This window comes from Ovis canadensis, chromosome 10 (assembly GCF_042477335.2).
Source record: "Ovis canadensis isolate MfBH-ARS-UI-01 breed Bighorn chromosome 10, ARS-UI_OviCan_v2, whole genome shotgun sequence".
NCBI classification, from domain to species: Eukaryota; Metazoa; Chordata; class Mammalia; order Artiodactyla; family Bovidae; genus Ovis; species Ovis canadensis.
Genome location: NC_091254.1, coordinates 89,163,820 through 89,182,162, shown reverse-complemented (window position 1 = coordinate 89,182,162; position 18,343 = coordinate 89,163,820). Strand labels below are relative to the sequence as shown.

The window sequence follows — 18,343 nt, the reverse complement described above, 5'->3', positions numbered from 1 at the left end:
TTGGCTTAAAGCTCAACATTCAGAAAATGAAGATCATGGCATCTGGTCCCATCACTTCATGGGAAGTAGATGAGGAAACAGTAGAAACAGTGTCAGACTCTATTTCTGGGGGCTCCAAAATCACTGCAGATGGTGACTGCAGCCATGAAATTAAAAGACGCTTACTACTCCTTGGAAGAAAAGTTATGACCAACCTAGATAGTATATTCAAAAGCAGAGACATTACTTTGCCGAATAAGGTCCGTCTAGTCAAGGCTGTGGTTTTTCCTGTGGTCGTGTATGGATGTGAGAGTTGGACTGTGAAGAAGGCTGAGTGCCAAAGAATTGATGCTTTTGAAGTGTGGTGTTGGAGAAGACTCTTGAGAGTCCCTTGGACTGCAAGGAGATCCAACCAGTCCATTCTGAAGGAGATCAGCCCTGGGATTTCTTTGGAAGGAATGATGCTAAAGCTGAAGCTCTAGTACTTTGGCCACCTCATGTGAAGAGTTGACTCATTGGAAAAAACTCTGATGCTGGGAGGGATTGGGGACAGGAGGAGAAGGGGACGACCCAGGATGAGATGGCTGGATGGCATCGCGGACTTGATGGACGTGAGTCTGAGTAAACTCCAGGAGATGGTGGACAGGGAGGCCTGGCGTGCTGCGATTCATGGGGTCGCAAAGAGTCAGACACGACTGAGCGACTGAACTGAACTGACACCTCAGAATCTAGAGTTACTGGTTTGCCAGAACGGAACAAAATCCTTTCGGAATTTCAGATTTTACTGTTCTGTTTTTGAAAGTAGATAAACTTCCAATTCTTATGACTTGATCCTTCCCTCACTGGATTCTTCAGTTTGTGTACATTTACAAAGATTTTCTTGTTATTGGTGGGAGAACTGAGATTATTGTAAAGCTGGAGTTCCAAAATTTCACTATAGTTTCTGGTATTTAAAGCATAAAATAATGCATGCTCTCATACCAGAATACCTAGGCTCCGGTTCTAGTTTTACAGAATACTGTTTATTTGCTATTAAGATGCTGGTTTGGCTGCTCCAGAATAGGCCAAAATAATAGTGGCTTTGATAAGACAATAGGTTCATTTCTCTCTTTTTGAAAATTATGAGCCATAGGCAGCTCAAACAACGGGAAGCTTGTCCTGCAAGGTCATTTGGGGACTCACGTTCCTATCCAATTATCCAGCCCAGGTAGCATCCTTGTCTGCATGGTTGAGAAGCTGGCTCACCACCACCCCACATTCCAGGAAGTGGCAAAGAGGAGGATTCGGAAGGCAACATAACTTCCTCTTATAGCCCATTGGCCAGAATGAGTCACATGACCATTATCTTGCCACAAGTTACGCTGGGAAATGTAGCCTCTAGCTGGGAGGCCATGTGTCCCTGTCAAACCCTGGTGTTCTGCCACTAAAAGGGAGAAGGGAAAGAAGGATATTAAAGGTCAGTTAGTATTCTTTATTGAATCTTTTCAAGCTTCAGTTTCCTCTCGTCTGTAACATAGGGATGGAAACACCCCCTGCTCTGGGGTTAGAATGATATGCATGCATGGACCATCCAGTACAGCCTGCTTCCCATTCCAGGTCCTCAGTAAATTGTTCCACTTATGGAGCAGGAGAAGGGTGGGAGAGGGGGCAGTACAGCTTCACAGAGCAGAAAGCGCACAGGCCTTGAACTCACCGTATAAATAGATCCAGGTTTGAGTCTCTGTTATTGTTAGCTGTGTGGACTGAAGACACATTTACCTGACCTCTCGGATTCTCTATAAAATGAGAGTGTTTAAGAATTTAATGAAAAGGTTATATAAAAATATCTAGGACAGTGCCCAGTATGTAGAAGACACATGGTAAGTAGTAGCTAATCACTTAGTGATGTGTGTGTAATTTCTTAGGTATGCATTCCTGACAGAGAAAATTATTATTATGTAAAGTTAAAGAGGACTCCTTCTGAGCAGTTTCAACTAGTGACATACATTCACCATTCTGTGTGTGTTCAGTTTGAATACTTGAGGCTTAACCCTAAGCCAGGGCTTTCTAAAGCAATCTCTGCATTTTACTTTGGCTGATTTGAATGCCTGTACCTTTCAGAGATGAGATTTCTTTTCCCCAAAAAACAGTTTAACTTAAAAAATAATCAGTGTTTGCTCTAAACCCTTTTCAGCTGTTGCGAAACCAGAGATTCCCTGCCTCCTATCATCACGCGGTGGAAACTGTTGTGACTATGCTAATGCCTCACATCACGCAGAAGTTCCGAGATAACCCGGATGCATCCAAGAATGCCAACCACAGCCTGGCTGTGTTCATCAAGGTGGGGGGGCCTCCAGTGGGGAGGGCGTCCACCAGGGGCCAAATGTGCTCTTTCTAGCAGAGTGACTTGTACACAGTAGGTGCTCAGTGAATATGTTTATGCCAGAGGATAAACTTATTCACAGTAAACATTGATTTGAACCCAACTTTCCATGACAGCCTGAATACTTACCCTTGTGGGTTGTTTCCTCCACAGAGATGTTTCACCTTCATGGACAGAGGCTTTGTCTTCAAGCAGATCAACAACTACATCAGCTGTTTTGCTCCTGGAGATCCTAAGGTAGTGTGTGTGCCTGCCTGTGTGTGTGTGTTACACACTTCTTTTTGTCTCTCTTAGTGAATCCAGATACCCACCTATTTCTCTGTGTTCACATCAAAATTTTCTTTCAGTCCCAGAGGCATTACTCACTGCCCTCCCTTGGAGATACTAACTATTAATAACTAGTACTCACAGTAGTATGTGAGAGAGAGAGAGAGAGAGTGTGTGTGTGTGTGTGTGTGTGTGTGTATAGTTAGTCACCAGGTCATGTCCACCTGTTTATGACACCTATGGACTATAGCCCACCAGGTTCCTCTGTCCATGGGATTTCCCAGGCAAGAGTACTGGAGTGAGTTGCCATTTCCTTCCCCAGGGGATCTTCCTGGCCCAGGGGTCAATTCCACATCTCCTGCGTTGGCAGGCTGGTTCTTTACCACCGAGCCACCAGGGAAGCCTGTGTGAGATATTAGAGACACAGTAATTCCAAATGCAACATAAACATACCTGTTGGTTTTTCTCATCAATACCCGAAATGACTTCTCAGCTGCAAAACTAAAAGTATTCTTGTTACAAATCATAGTTTATTTAACAAGGTAACAGAAGGAACCACACAGCCTTTCTTTGCTAGAATTTTCTGTTTCTTCCCTTGTGTGTTTATTTTAAAGGTCTGCCTTTCTCATTTTTTTCTTGCTTTGAATCTGGTCTGTAATTATAAGCTGGCTGAAATCCTTTATTGAAGTCGGAGGAGCATAAATAATAAATGCCCTAAAAGTCAATGGAGAACATTATGTAGCAAAATGTGTTCCCCATTTTCAAATGAATCCCTGAAGCCATGCTGAAATCTGTAAAGTACCCTAGAGCATGTAGCCCTGAGACAGGGAAGAAGCCACAGGCAGAGTGTCACTCCTCAGGGGTTTCTTAGGAGGCTGTGCAGAGTATCCATAACTTATGACTATAACCATTTTTTTCCTGCAGACCCTCTTTGAATACAAATTCGAATTTCTTCGTGTGGTGTGCAATCATGAACATTATATTCCTTTGAATTTACCAATGCCGTTTGGAAAAGGCAGGATTCAAAGATATCAAGGTAATCTATCTTTAAATATATTAATCCTAGTCTTTTTCAAAAAGAGAGCCATTCATTTTAAATAAGAGAATTAGTTCACACATGACATTAAGAATATTTGATATTTTTCATTGGTGAAGTCACTTTTTTTCTCATTTCCATTTTTTTAAAAAATTGATAAAATGCTTCATAGGAACTTAACTTTTTTTAAGCAAACTTACCAGACTATTGATCATGGCAGTGTGACTCTTTTTTCATTGAACAATTCCATTGTTTAAACAATAGAAATCCTTTTTATTTACTGTAGTTTATTTTTATTTGTTTCACTTTTCCTTTTTTCTTATGAATTAGCTTTTCTTTCACCAGCTGTGGAGTCAAATGACACTCCTGTAGGTAGGTGTGGGGTGTGACGCTTGCTTTCTTGCATCTTCCTCCTTTAAAAGAAAAAAGAATGCAAGTGATTGCTGAAATGCTTACATGTGCTATGCATTTAGGCATTTCCCATGTACTTGGATCAATTTTAAAATTCACGAAAAGCCAGTGAATTTGTTCTCACTGTAGCTAACACATTACTGTAACATCCCCAGGAGGCGTCTTGTTTTTTGCTCCTGGGATCACTAGGTCCTCTAGGAGGTTTCTTTAAGAAGTAAAGCAAACAAACAAAAAACCCTGCTTCACTTCTAAAGTGTATTCTCCCACTATTTTCCTAGTCCTTGTTTATAGCAGTAGCAGTAACCTTTGTCACACGCAACACGGCTTTTCACATGCTTTCTATGTTTGCATGTTGAGTCTTTATTAACTGTTCTGTATCTTTCTGAATTTGAAGAGAATTAAGCTCATGGAGATTTCTTTGTCCTCACTGAGTAAGTCAAATGAATCCACCTAGTCTCTCGGGTCTATCGTAGTGCAGTATTTAGCACCTTGCATGTGCTCAGGATTATTTATGCTGCAGGAGAGAAAAAGTGGAAGGATGCCACCAAACTATTTGTTGTTGCCTCATCACTCAGTCGTGTCCAACTCTTTGCAGCCCCATGGACTGTAGCCCGCAGTCCATGGGATTCTCTAGGCAAGAATACTGGAGTGGGTTTCCATTTCCTTCTCCATCAAATTATTGATGACACCTAAATCAAGTGACCTTGGGATTTCTTTGGAAGGAATGACGCTAAAGGTGAAACTCCAGTATTTTGGCCACCTCATGCGAAGAGTTGACTCATTGGAGAAGACTTTGATGCTGGGAGGGATTGGGGGCAGGAGGAGAAGGGGACAACCGAGGATGAGATGGCTGGATGGCATCACTGACTCAATGGACGCGACTCTGAGTGAACTCCGGGAGATGATGATGGACAGGGAGGCCTGGCGTGCTGCGATTCATGGGGTCGCAAAGAGTCGGACACGACTGAGTGACTGAACTGAACTGAACTGAAATTCAGGGAGAAATACACAAAGGCATCATTCAGAGACCTAAATATCTTAAATGCCCAAAAGAGGCTCACACTGCCTATAAAGAGCAAGATAGGGACCATGGCCTGACATTGGTTATCACGCATTCAGCAAATATTTGCCCAGCACCAACTCTACCTAACCTTGCGATACAGTTGTGGACAACAAGGATGAAGCCCCGGCTGTCAGAGTGATGCATGCTATGGAGAGGAAAAGTGAGGGAACGGGATAGGAAGTGGGTGACATTGAGATAAGGTGGCCAGGAAGAGCCTCACTGAGAAGGTGACTTTGGGGTAATAATTGGAAAAGGTACAGGGTTGAGCATTCTGGGCCATTCAGAATCCCCCGCCCAACCCTGCCCCACCACCTGTCTCCCCCTGAGCTATTCACACGCCAGACACACCTGCTGGTCCCAGCTCCTCACTTCTGACACTTCTCAGCCTCACACAGCACCTCGCTGGGGTCCTTGTGTTCCTCCCAGCCAGTCACTCGGCCAGTCACTGGATCTGGGCCTGGCCAGGCCCTTGCCTCTCCCAGTGCCCCACCCTGCACCCTTAGCCCACCAGCAGTTACTGGCCCACCTGTCCTTGGGGACCATGACTGTCTTTTCCTCTCATCTGTCAGGGTGCTCAGGACAGCTCTTTCTGCCCAGGGATCGGGCAGTGAACCTGTTCTAATCTTTCCCACTGGCCCAGTTGTTTATTCCCACAGAACAGAGTGAGGAGAGCCTTCACATACCCCGAGACTTGCACAAACTCTTGTAGACTATCAGAATTTGGGGCTAGAAGGACAGGTAGCTTCAGTATGAATTTTCATAACTGCACCGGTAGGAATAAGGGTTTTGTTGTTTTTTTTTTTTTTAGCATTCTCCTTCCTCTCACCCTTCTCACCTGCTCTTCCACCTTCCTCTCTGCACACACGTACTCACATGCACACACACATGTGTACAGTTAAATCCATAAATAGTTTTCTTCTAAGGGACTCATGTGAATTCAGGCTGTGAACTGCCTTTTCAATAATATGTGCTTAAAACTCATAAACAGTGGACATGAGTGTTCTGGAAAGTCCTGAAAAGGGTTCCTAGGAATTGAGTGAGAATCTAAATAGACTTAGAAACAACTGTCCAGCATGAGATTAAAACCAAAGTAGAGGCCCATTGACGTTCCTCTAACAATGGATGCGGTATAAGAATTTAAATCCAAGCCATAGCTTACTGGAAAAGTGTTATTTCAGCTTTAGAGTGTGGTGTTTAGCTACTTGTCTCTACCTTCCCTCAGTTGAGTTCACATTTGGTTGCATCTCTTTTCTAGAAGAGCTTCCAGTCTTGTCTCTTAGCTTGCCAATGACTTAGCTAGTTTGATTTGGTGCTTTGTCCACTTTAGTTCTAGTTTATATTAGTTTTCCATTTGCTTTTTGAGGTACAGAAGTTTTAAGAGAATATTTGAGAAAATTCTATATAAAATAAGGTCTTCAGTGATAGCAAAATAAGTAGGTTATATGCTAACTCGGTCATTTTAAACACATTGGGTGGAGTATATGGGCATTAATGACCAGGAAATAGATAAATGAACCCATGTAGTGAAGAACATTTTAATAGGCCATGCATATTTATTCTTTAGTTATGTGTTTGTTGTGCACAAATTACTTCTCTATAATATTTGAATTTCATATCAGTAACAAAATTACATTTGTAATATAATGTGCTGTTCTATATTCTAAAAATTGGTTCTAAAACTATTCACTGACTTAATAATTATGTGGGATGTAATACTTTCTATAATCAAAATCCAGTGCATTTATTTGGTGGTGGTGGCTTGGTCACTAAGTCATGTCCGACTCTCTTGCGATCCCTGTGGACTGTAGCCCACCAGGCTCCCTGACCATAGCATTTCCCAGGCAAGAACACTGGAGTCAGTAGAAATTTCCTCCTGCAGGGGATCTTCCCAACCCAGGGATCGAACCTGGGTCTCCTGCATTGCAGGCAGTCTCCTGCATTGTGGATTGATTTAATTGTATTTAAACTCTGTTTCCATTTTGGAGTGTAGAGCAGTGTTTTAGGTTATCAGCCTGTGGGAGCCAGATGTGATCACCTGTTGATACACACAGGGGAGCCTGAAAGGAAAGGGTGGGCTTGGTTTTTATTTTATTCAAAGAGTATTACATCCCTTCTAACTAAATCAGTTTGTTTATATGTTCATTTCAGATCTTCAGCTTGACTACGCATTAACAGATGAGTTCTGCAGAAACCACTTCTTGGTGGGACTGTTACTGAGGGAGGTGGGGGCTGCCCTCCAGGAGTTCAGGGAGGTCCGAGTGATTGCCATCAGCGTGCTCAAGAATCTGCTGATAAAGCACTCTTTTGACGACAGATATGCTTCCAGGGTGAGTGTTCTCTGATGCATGGAAATGTGACTGATAACATGACCTTCATTTTGAGTAATCCAAAGAAATAAGCAACTAGAAAATTAGTAACAATAGCACAAAAGCTTTCTCTGTTTATGCAATAAAATCTAACAGCCGTCTTTATAGGAAGGGTCCCAATACAGGACCTGGCCAGTGCTCGCCCAGTCCATCATTAAGCTCTCCAAGGCCGGGATTCACTTACACTGTGCACCTTTTGTTCCAGAGCCATCAGGCAAGGATAGCCACTCTCTACCTGCCTCTGTTCGGTCTGCTGATTGAGAACGTCCAGCGGATCAACGTGAGAGATGTGTCTCCCTTCCCGGTGAACCCTGGCAGTGTACGTAAGCACACTCACACAGACACAGCCTGCATTTGTTTCCTGCGGCTGCTAACAAAACACCACGGACGGGGTGGCCCAGAGCAAGTAGGAATTTATTCCTTCACTGCCAGAGAGCCAGAGATCCAAAATCAAGGTGTCAGCGGGGCTGGTTCCCTCCGGAGGTGGTGGGTGAAGAGCTAGGGCTGTGCCACTCTCCCAGCCACTGGTGCTTGCCTGGAACCTTGCCCTGTTTGGCCGTGGCTGTGTGACTCATTTTCTGCCTGTCTTCCGTGGTGTTCTCTCCGGTGTGCATCCATGTCCCTGGTATCCTGTCCCATCCTTATAAGGACACCAGGGCTTGGATTTCATCCACAGTGACCTCATCTTATCTTACATCTTAATAACATCTGCAGTGACCCTCTTTCCAAATAAGGTCACGTCCTGAGGTTCAGGGTGGATGTGCATTTGGAGGGACACTCTGTTTGCCCCCCCAGACCATAATAATCTACAGTAGTCTTGGTATATTGCATTTCTGACTAAGATGGGGTCCATCAGTAAACCTTCAGCTCTTGTTAAAAATCATTCTTAAAAAAAAATTTATTATTAAAAAGCCATGCTTTCCTGATGGCTCACTTTCTTGTAAGATGTCAGGATCTTTGTGTATCCAAGGAAAATTTATAGAGATAAGAATTTTATTTTTTTTTAAAAGCATAATTCTACATAATTCTAAACTGTGTGTTACAAGATGCCAGTGCTAATCTCAGTCCTGGTGTATTAATAGCATACTATAGAGTCTTTGAAAAGCCACTTCTTTGGGCTTAAGTTTCCTTGTGTCTATAAAATTAGAGAGATAATCAGACTAGATGTTTGGGGGGGAGCCAAGATGAGCAATCCCACCTCCCCTAATTGACCACCTTAATTTATTTTAGCCTTATGCAGATATTTAAAGATATATTGGAAGTTAAGTTGAGTGAAGGGTGATGCCAGGTACGATCTCAAAGCCTTTTGGTTGGAGACAGTCGGCCATTAATTTGGACAGGTTAGCAGTTCCATGTCCTTTTCCTGTTTATTCTAGACCCTTTCACTGGCTCCACTGTTCATCTTACCACTGTCATGATGGCACACACTGGGGAATTTCCTTGTGTTTCTTTTCTGTCCCTTTTTCTCCTACATTGGTGCTTTGTCCTGGTTTTTATATCTCTCTCCTCTGAGTACATCTCCTATCTGATGGTGCATTGAGAGGAGCCCTATTTGTAGAGCATGTTTTATATCAATAGTTCCAAGGAGCATGAGTGGTCACTGTCCTTAAATGGGCTTCACCACACTCATATCACCCTCGCCAACTCTACCCTGCACCTGTGTGTTCTCTAAATCTGTCTGCTTTTCTAATCAGAATAAGCAATTCAGGGTCCTCTCTGTAATCCTTCAACCCTGAGAAACGTGAACACCATCTTTTTCTCTGGCTTCCACCCAAGTATAATCTCTGTTATGACACAACTTCACAATGAACACAATTTCTTGGGAGTTCACAAGAAGCGCCTAACCTGCAGAGGTTTTCACCTCCACTATTGTGAGGTCATTATTGGCTCCTTTGGGAGGATTTCTGATGAGAGAGAGAGAAACCAACGTTCCAGTTAGAAAGAGCACTTGAGGCTTCTTCTGAAGAAAGAAACCTGCTGGAATAATCTGGAAAGATGCTGGGTATCCGAGCTGTGGAAAGGGAAAGGTGCTAGACTCCTAGGGGAAGACAGGACTCCCTGGGCCAAGGCTGCTCTGCCCGCCAGGCCTAAAGTGCCCCGCGCTCCCCACTCCTGCTGCAACCCGCCCCCGTGGTCCTCCCTTCACAGGCTCTGTTCTGGTCCTCCCACCCACACGTGACGGGCAGGCCAGGCCATTCTGCCCTGTTCTCCCACTCACGCTCACACTCCCAAGAGCAGTCGGTGACTCTTTTGAAACCATCTTTAATGATTTCTTGTCTCTCTCTCCCTTCCACAGACTGTGAAGGAAGACTCCCTCGCTCTGCCAGCAGTGAACCCGTTAGTGACGCCCCAGAAGTCTGGGGGCGCGCTGGACGCCAGCCTGCACAAGGACCTCTTTGGCGCCATCTCTGGCATTGGTAAAGCTCGGACTCTGACCTGTTTCTGACTAGTTGCATTCAGAAAATGTCTTTAATCCAGTCGTCCATTAGCTTTCAGATCAGAACTTTGAAGTCTTGAGTTTCTGCTTCACGTGTTCTTTTTCTTATTTTGCTGCTCAGCTCTTATTTTGCCCCTCAGCTCTTATTTTGCCCCTCAACCCTACACTGAAATAAAGATCCCCAGTTTGCAGGAATTCTGAGTATAGGACACTTAATTGCATATTTGTCTTGTTTGCTTTGTGTTTAATGCATGTTAATTTTTCATTTTAAATCTTCAAATTAGATTGTTAATGCTTTTAGGAGAAAAAAATCTTTGCAGGTGTGTGTGTGGGGTTAGGGTTTATTTGTAGTGTTAACGATTTAGATGAAATGTGAGAGAGTAATTCCTGAAGGAGTTACTGGTTTATGGCTCAAATGCAATGCTGAAATCAGTTTTCTAAAATCTTCTTTCCTAGAATGTTTTTTTTCTATCTAAACTAATGTTAGAGCAGCCCCCATGGGGAGGAAAACAGATGGCATAATTCAAGATTCAAACTGAGTAGTTTTTCCGTTTAAAAAAATGCCTGAGAAATGTACTGATTAATATTCTGACTAATTGAGACTATGTGCCAGCTCCTTCATAAAGATAATGGTATAAAAATATACATACATCTTCACAGACACTCACAGGCTGATGCTGTCTCTATCTCTCCCTCTGTTTTACACCACAGTTTGGATAAACGAAGCACCCTACTGTGGCTAGTGCTCAGACCACCCAATGATGGAATTAACCCACAGGGCAGAATAAAAGGGCAGTCCTTTTATCTAATTAATCTGCAGGCTTATTGTTCATTCTGAGTTTATGTCCTTAGCTTTTGTGTTGTTCTTGTTGCTAACATGCTATTTCATGTAGGCAACGAAACTGGCCAGACTGTAAAATTGGAAACCTCACACCAGTGCTCAGATTTATCCTCGAACACCCATACCAGTCTTTCATCTTGCTTATGTTTATGTGTACTTTTCATAGTTCTGTTTACCTCACTTTTGGCACCGTAAAGATGAAATGAGTTAATTCATCTAGAACGCAGAGCCTGGCACACAGCATTTCCACTGCCTTCCTCCTGGGGCTCTCACGCTGACCACTCAACCAGCCACTCTCTGGGAGTGGGAAGGGGTCCCTTCCTGGCTCTGTCTGCAGCAGTCCATAGCACTGGCTTTAAAGTCAGACAATTGTGTCCTTGGGTCCAGACTTCCACCGTTTACAGTTGCAAGGGCGAGATGGCTGGCCTCTTCATCCTGTGCCCACATTTCAAAAACAGTCCTGGTGAGGGAAGAAGAGCTAGTTCAGTGTTGCAGAGCTTGGCAAGGTAGACTCCTCAGTGTTGTTATTTGCCTGCCATTGTAACAAGCACAGTTCTTCAGTGTTATTCATGCTTTGTGATAGGCTCTTAGTAGCCAGTCAGATGAGTCCCACAGCCTAAATCTTAACTCTCTGATCCCTCTGACCAGCATTTCTGTAGGATCCAAGGCTTTGCAAAAATGGTGAAACTAGAATGAGGTGATGTTTTGACTCTGGCTTGATTTCTCCAGTTCCACATTCGCCCAGTTAGGGTTTGGGATTCCTTGAGAACATGGAGCTGAGCCGTGGGGGTGTCTTCAGCACAACTTCAGTGGCATAAATGGCCTTCAATTGCTCTGTGTTCATGGTGAAGTTATGAAAAGTACTTGAGACTAATTTTGTCTTTTTCATTCTTTCTTGAATTTTAAGATCTGGATCCACTTTTCACGGGAATTCACCGCAGCAGACTTATTTATACTCGGGCTTTTATCTGTGACCCCACCTTCTCCTCAACCCCCATCTTTAAACACTGTAATCCTAACTTCCTTTTAGAAATGCCTTCCAGGGAAGCCCCCACCTTTGAACTGGGTTTGCTAGTCGTTTTCTGGTAGCTTTACCTCTTCTTTTATTTACCAAGGAATTCCATATCTCGAGGAGATTCTCCTTCCACACTTACTGAGGATGTACCCTCAGCAATTTTTTTTTTAATGCCTTTGGAACATGGTGCATGAAAATTTCTAAAACCAATTCATCGCCTGGATAAAAACTACTGTAAGGTTACATTCATTTTAAAAGGCATGCATTCTTAGGCTCAGAGTTCTTTTTTCCACCTACTCAGTGTATTGCGTTTTGCTGTCTGTACCAAAGAGGGGAGAGTTGAACTAAAGTTCTATGAAAAGTTATGCACTATGCACCAGGCCAGGATATTAAATACAGACAAACACACACAACAGGAACATGGTTCTACTAAGCCTGTTGGTTTTGATTTATTGCATTTCCATCTGTTTGCCTTAGATTAGGACTCTTGTTCTGGAATTGAGCCTAAAACTCTGAGAATTTAGGGTCTAATTTTACTTTCCCAAGAGTCTCTTTCCCCTGAGCTCTGTGTTCTACATTAAATATGAAGTCCGGTTATATTAGGAGGCCGATAGCTATAATTTGGTCACAGCGCATGTCTCTTTTCTGAGTACAGAAAAAGACTTACTGCTTTTTCATAGCGTTTTGACCTGCATAGTTCCTGTCCTGGAGTCATGCTGCTGGTGGCCCGTGGTTTACATGTTCCCGCCTTCACTTATGTTTTCAGATTCTCTTGACCCTTCTTTCCTTGATGTACTTAACACACTGAATCAGTTTTAGGGATGGTGGATAAGCCTGGGGGTGGAGGGTGGGCTAACTTAGAGGTGTCTCAGTCCACGGTAGCTAATTGGCAGGCTGAAACCCAGAAGGGCGTGCCTGTCCCGAGGTGCCAGGTGAAGGCATCTCATGTGAAGGCAGCTTGGGAACGAGAGGGCCATGCTCACAGCCTGCTGCATGGGGTTGGGGGTCTTCTGTGGTTTGCACAGCCAGGAGGCCTCTCTGCCGGGAGCGTGCCTCTTGGTTCAGCTCAGAGTGAACCAAGTCTGAGGGTCATTTTTAATTATGTGATTTATTGAAATCTTATCTAAGCAGGAAGTCAATCTAGTACTTTTTAAAATTCCATAGTCTCGAGGTAGGGGCTGACTTCTGCCTTAAAATGCTATTTTTTGTTTCTTCCCCTCACAGATGTCACAAATTTTATTTCCAAGGTAGATTTCGTCTCTGCTCGTAAATGTTTTTTGCAGAGATTCCCAAACAGTCTCAGTTCACAGCACCCTCATTATCAGAGTGGTTTTTTTCATGGCATCCCCAGGCCAAAAGAAACACCAAGTGGTTCTGTTTATTAGGTACTTAAGGCCAAATAACTTAATAAGTATGTTTAACCTAACAACTTAAGAGGCATTTGAAACCTATATACATAAATTTAAAGAAAAAAATTTTATTTTTAATAACCACAGTTCTTACTAATGGGGCCTATTCTTACTAATGTACCTATTGGACGCTGCGCAGCTTCTCACATTTGAAATCACATTGCTCACCGGCATTCTCATTTCCTGTTCCACACTGTTTTTTCACCCAGTACTTGGTTTTTATCACAGCAACCCCACTTCAGAGAGATATAACATCATGGAAAGGAATGTAGCAGTCTGAGGTTAAAACTACGGTTTCCAACTGATGTCATTGTGTTTTCCTTGAAAAATGAGAATGTCCCATGACATCCCTCGGGGTTTTCTGGGGCTCCTGGGCATGCCATTTGAGTACAGTGGGTTTATTGCATGATTTGGGTTTTTTTTTAATTTGATGGTTATAGGTGGATTTATCTTTTTAATTTTTTGAAGTCTTTATTCTACCCCAGTCTGAATCAGCACGTTCTCCCCCAGTCTGAGCAATCCAAGGTGGTTTCTCATAAGTGAATTGATAGTTATGTCAGAATGTTCCAGACTCAAGTTTGCTTTTACGCTATGTGGCCCAGTTCTTTAAAGGAGAGGTAACTGAATAAAAGTCTTGAGCCAACTTCCTCACAGAAAAAACAGGTTTAAACAAGTGCCCTAAAAGCAGTCTCCTTTAAAGTTGAGGGCTTACCTTTATTTTGTTCTGTCTCACCAAATCTGGGTCTTGGCTTGACCTTTGTTTAGCTTCTCCATATGCGAACTCAACTCCCAACATCAATAGCGTGAGAAATGCTGATTCAAGAGGCTCCCTCATAAGCACAGATTCCGGGAACAGCCTTCCAGAAAGGAATAGTGAGAAGAGCAATTCCCTGGAGAAGGTAAGTTCCTTTCTGGTAATTTAAGTGTTTTCTTATAACTAATGGATTCAGCCCAAAGTAGGCATGCTTCATGTTCACATGTTCATCAAGTTGGACCCTTTTTTTTCCTTTCTTTCTTAAATAACTCAGTTAAACCTGGGGTAGTCGGTCAGAGTATGGTTTAAGCGTGGGGCCCGTCCCCTGCACCCCTCTATTCCTGTTCTAGCATTTCATCAGTGTTTACAATGAGCACTTTGGTTCTGGCAGTTTAGACAGATAGGGAAATCAGAATGCCACTTGGTAAGAATCCCCACGGTCTGTGAAAGAGAACAGCGTTTATAACGCAGTTACCCATGCAAATGGGCCCTGGATCCAAAGCTGGCTCCAGAAAAGATTAATTGATCGTATGGATGACTCAGGGATAAATCCTTATTGGGAATCACTCTATTCACCCTGTGCCCCCAACACAACACATCTGGTCATATTGAACTATTTTTATTGAAATAACAAAAACTATTCTGAATTTTGTGCAAATGGATAAAACTTAGGTTTAGACCTGGAACCATGATAGATGAGTCTCACCTTGGCCACTATTTTCCTAAGTTATTTCAAGTTATAGGCAAGCACGTGTATCGGTCAACAGGTGACCCACTTAGGGATGCATTCCCAATTCTCAAACATGTGGAGGCCATCCTTCCTTGGAATCAGGTGCGTAACCTTACCATGGGGTTGCGGGTCTGGCCTCTCCCCGATGGTGCTCAGCCACGGTCCTGGAGCCATACAGACATCTCTATGCAGGGGTCATGACCTGTCGAACTTTTCCCTTGACCCTGACACGCCTTCCTGCGTAGAGGGAGAGGCTGCTCAGAAGGCACTCGGCTTGTGTCGTCCACGGTACTGGAGAGGAGGAGGAGGAGAGTGACCAGCCGGCCAGGAGACACCGGGCCACTGTGGACTTCTCGCTCCTGACACTGCCACCTCTGCCGGAGGAGGCCCCGCTGGGAGAAGGCCTGAGCTCTCCCAGGGGTGCTGAGGAAGTGGGTGGGCGGCAGGGTGCCCCCGCATTGCAGCTTTGCCACTGATGGCACCGGGTTCCTCCCTATGATGGAACTACTTATGTATGTTGTTAATTGAGCCTGAAAATAAATTGAAAAATGATTTATTGAATTGAAATTGAACTGAATTGAAAAATAATTATATATTTTTTCAATTGCCCATCAATGCCTTGAATGAAATATTGAAATGAAAGACAAAATATTTTTTTCACTGATCTTTCTGCTTGGTATTTGGAAAAAAAAAATTCCTGATTCCAATTGGAATTATAACTTTGAAGATTTTCTAATTTCCTGTGTTCTCTTTTAATGAGATAAGATTCTTGTTCTTTTTTTTTAATGTGAATAGTTTGGAAGTGAACCTGCTGCCTGGTGGCAAAACTGCCCTCGCCCTGTGCCCTGGGCTGTGTGCAGTGTGCACTGTTGCGCTGAGCTGATCGTGGCATGATACATCAGTTCAGGGCCTCTGGCCCTGCTGGGCTGAGATGACTCTGTTTGCTCCTATCAGGCCCCTGCCCGTGGTCCTCCCTTAAGGCTGCTCTAGAATGTAACAGAATGACCATGACTCAGCTCCAGGCTTCAGTGGCCGATCCACAGCAGCACCTTGGACTTAATTTGCTGTTTCAGCCACTGACATGCTCCTGAGGATGCACTTGGTTTGGCGGTGTCTTCTGAAGCATCATTTCTGCGTTCTGTCTTAGCACATCAACTTTTCTGCATGAAGTTTTCCTTGGCATTTCAGAACTAAGCCAGTAACCACGACTGTGGTTATTCAGTTTGAAAGGTCCGTGCCTTCTGCCTTGTCCTGGGAGAGCGTGCAAAGGAGACAAGACAGCACTCCCATGGATTAGCACGTGTGTGTGTGTGTGTGTGGTGACGATGTGCCTGTGGGCAAATCATGGACACCTGCCAACCTACATGATTTGACTAAATTCTGAAAATCTTTCTCTTCCAAGGGAGAAAAGTGAAAACCTAACTTTGTTTTACTTGTAACAAAGGAGAAAAGTCACCTGCATTTTCTCCTCCTTTAGCACCAACAAAGTGGCACTTTGGGAAATTCCGTCGTTCGCTGTGACAAACTGGACCAGTCTGAGATTAAGAGCCTGCTGATGTGTTTCCTTTACATATTAAAAAGCATGTCTGACGGTAGGTAAAAAAATGAAGAAATCTGTTTTACTTTCCTTGTACCAGTATTCGGTTTATCCTTTAAAAATTGTAGTTGGTAGAGAGGGTTTAAGGATTTAAATGGATTTTTTTTTCTCTCTCTTGTTTGAAATACATGTTAATTAACTAAATGTACTAGAAATGAAAGTCTTAATTTGGACATTTATTTTCATTAATTACTATATTCTATAAAAAGAAGTTCTAAAGTGTGAAGTGTGAAGTTCTAAAGTGTGAATTTTAAAATTTTATATTAAACTCAGACATACGTCTTTGCCAGAGGAGACAGAAGCAAATAAATGAAAGGAGCTTTTTTTTTTTTTTTTATTAAGCATCATTTGTCCAAACAAGCTTATGGACCACTTGCCTAATTTTATTGGTCAGTCTCCTGAATTAGAGACTGTAGTGTCAGCGACCTGAGCGTGTGCATGCCGCATTCCTGGCTTTAACTAGAAGTGAGGTGCGTTTAGTTTTCTAATGGAAGTAGTGGTGTCCTGGTAGGCTGAGTTTCTGATTAAGGGCTTGACGACCCCATCTTAAAACAGAAATGACCACAACCATTAATGCTTTATCAGCACCTTGTGAAGCTTGTGAACATCCATGGCAAGACAGTTGCAACTCTGATTTAGTGTGGTATAAGCAATGGTACAATGTCAATTCTTATCTTGGCCAAAAAATCTTCTTATTTTCCCTGTAACAAATCAGAAAGTGTTCTGTGAACTCCATTAAGGTCATGGAGAGAAGATGAACTCTTCTGAAAGGAAAATGCCATTTTTGGAGACCTGAAGCCCGCCTGTCTGGTGGCAGAGGCTATGGCCCTCGAGCATCCAGGGAACGGCACTTCTGCCTGCAGATAGTGTTTCTTTTCTATCAAGTGCCCATTTCAGCAGCACCAAGAGCTGACTGTAGTTCAGAGGTTAGGAGTAGCGTGCCAGTCCTTGAAATGCTTTGTAACTGGGGTATCTTATTCTGTCGGCATGTTACATTAAAATAGCTATTAAAAAAAGAAAACAAATAAATAGCTATTAAAAAAAAAACAAATAAACAGCTATTTTTTAAAAAAACAAATAGACAAGTTTTGGGGGTTTTTTTGGCGAATGATGACCAAATATAAAAGCACTGGGCACTTATTCTACTATTTCAGTTAGAAAGTTGAACTTCTTCCCATTCAGTCAGAACTTCTCAATTTTCATCATGGTAGCAAGTTTTAGCCAGCATTATAATCCTGCTTTTCCTTTGTTAAAGATTTTCTTTAAAATACTTTACATTTCAAATATTAAATATGATGCATAACTAGAACATCACTGTTTTTTAAAAAACAAATATACAAGAAGTATAGCCTTTAAAGTCAGCCTTTTGTAAGGCCAGGCAAATATTTTTAAAATGCAACAACCTCTTAAAAATAGTTATAGAATGTTCTCTTTTATCAATTACTGTCAAGTGTAATTTTTCCCCTTTATAACTAGAATTTCTTTATGTGTGTCTCATTTAAGAAATCTGTACCTACTCTCAGGCTCTGATGATATTCTTCTGTATTTTCTTTAAAAGCTGTATTATTTCAATTTTCACATTTAAATCCTAATGTCTACCAAGCATTGATTTTTCTGTATGGAATGGGAAGTGGGAGAGAAATTGCCTACAGAATAATTTACCAGACAGACAATCAGAATCAGCTGTGTAACTAGCTCTGTGGCTGTTCTTTGCTTTCAGTCCATGGAATTCTCCAGGCCACAATACTGGAGTGGGTAGCCTTTCCCTTCTCCAGGGGATCTTTCCAACCCAGAGATCGAAGCCATGTCTCACGCATTGCAGGCAGATTCTTTACCAGCTGAGCCACCAGGGAAGCCCAAGAATACTGGAGTGGATAGCCTATCCCTTAAGGAGGGAGGAAGCACTCCCTCCTTCAATTCAGTTCAGTTCAGTTCAGTTCAGTCTCTCAGTTGTGTCCGACTCTTTGCGACCCCACGAATCGCAGCACACCAGGCCTCCCTGTCTATCACCAGCTCCCAGAGTTTACCCAAACTCATGTCCATCGAGTCGGTGATGCCATCCAGCCATCTCATCCT

General features: G+C 42.9%; 1 protein-coding gene and 1 long non-coding RNA gene across 10 annotated transcripts in view; one reads left to right on the top strand and one right to left on the bottom strand.

Moving 5' to 3' along the window:
* DOCK9 (dedicator of cytokinesis 9) overlaps positions 1-18,343 on the top strand; it is a 288,392-nt gene that overhangs the window by 210,669 nt on the left and 59,380 nt on the right. For all 9 annotated transcript variants that reach the window (XM_069601936.1, XM_069601934.1, XM_069601930.1 and 6 more), the window contains exons 28-35: positions 2,153-2,299; positions 2,495-2,578; positions 3,533-3,644; positions 7,267-7,445; positions 7,690-7,803; positions 9,781-9,901; positions 13,952-14,085; positions 16,148-16,262. In XM_069601936.1, coding sequence (XP_069458037.1) covers positions 2,153-2,299; positions 2,495-2,578; positions 3,533-3,644; positions 7,267-7,445; positions 7,690-7,803; positions 9,781-9,901; positions 13,952-14,085; positions 16,148-16,262 — 1,006 coding nt within the window. The remainder of the gene's footprint in view (positions 1-2,152; positions 2,300-2,494; positions 2,579-3,532; positions 3,645-7,266; positions 7,446-7,689; positions 7,804-9,780; positions 9,902-13,951; positions 14,086-16,147; positions 16,263-18,343) is intronic.
* The window catches only part of LOC138446686 (uncharacterized), a 37,758-nt gene that overhangs the window by 5,015 nt on the left and 14,400 nt on the right, over positions 1-18,343 (bottom strand). Inside the window, exons 2-3 of the long non-coding RNA XR_011259512.1 lie at positions 3,845-4,057; positions 2,471-3,011 (exon numbers count right to left, since the gene is read on the bottom strand). This is a non-coding gene — a long non-coding RNA (uncharacterized lncRNA). The remainder of the gene's footprint in view (positions 1-2,470; positions 3,012-3,844; positions 4,058-18,343) is intronic.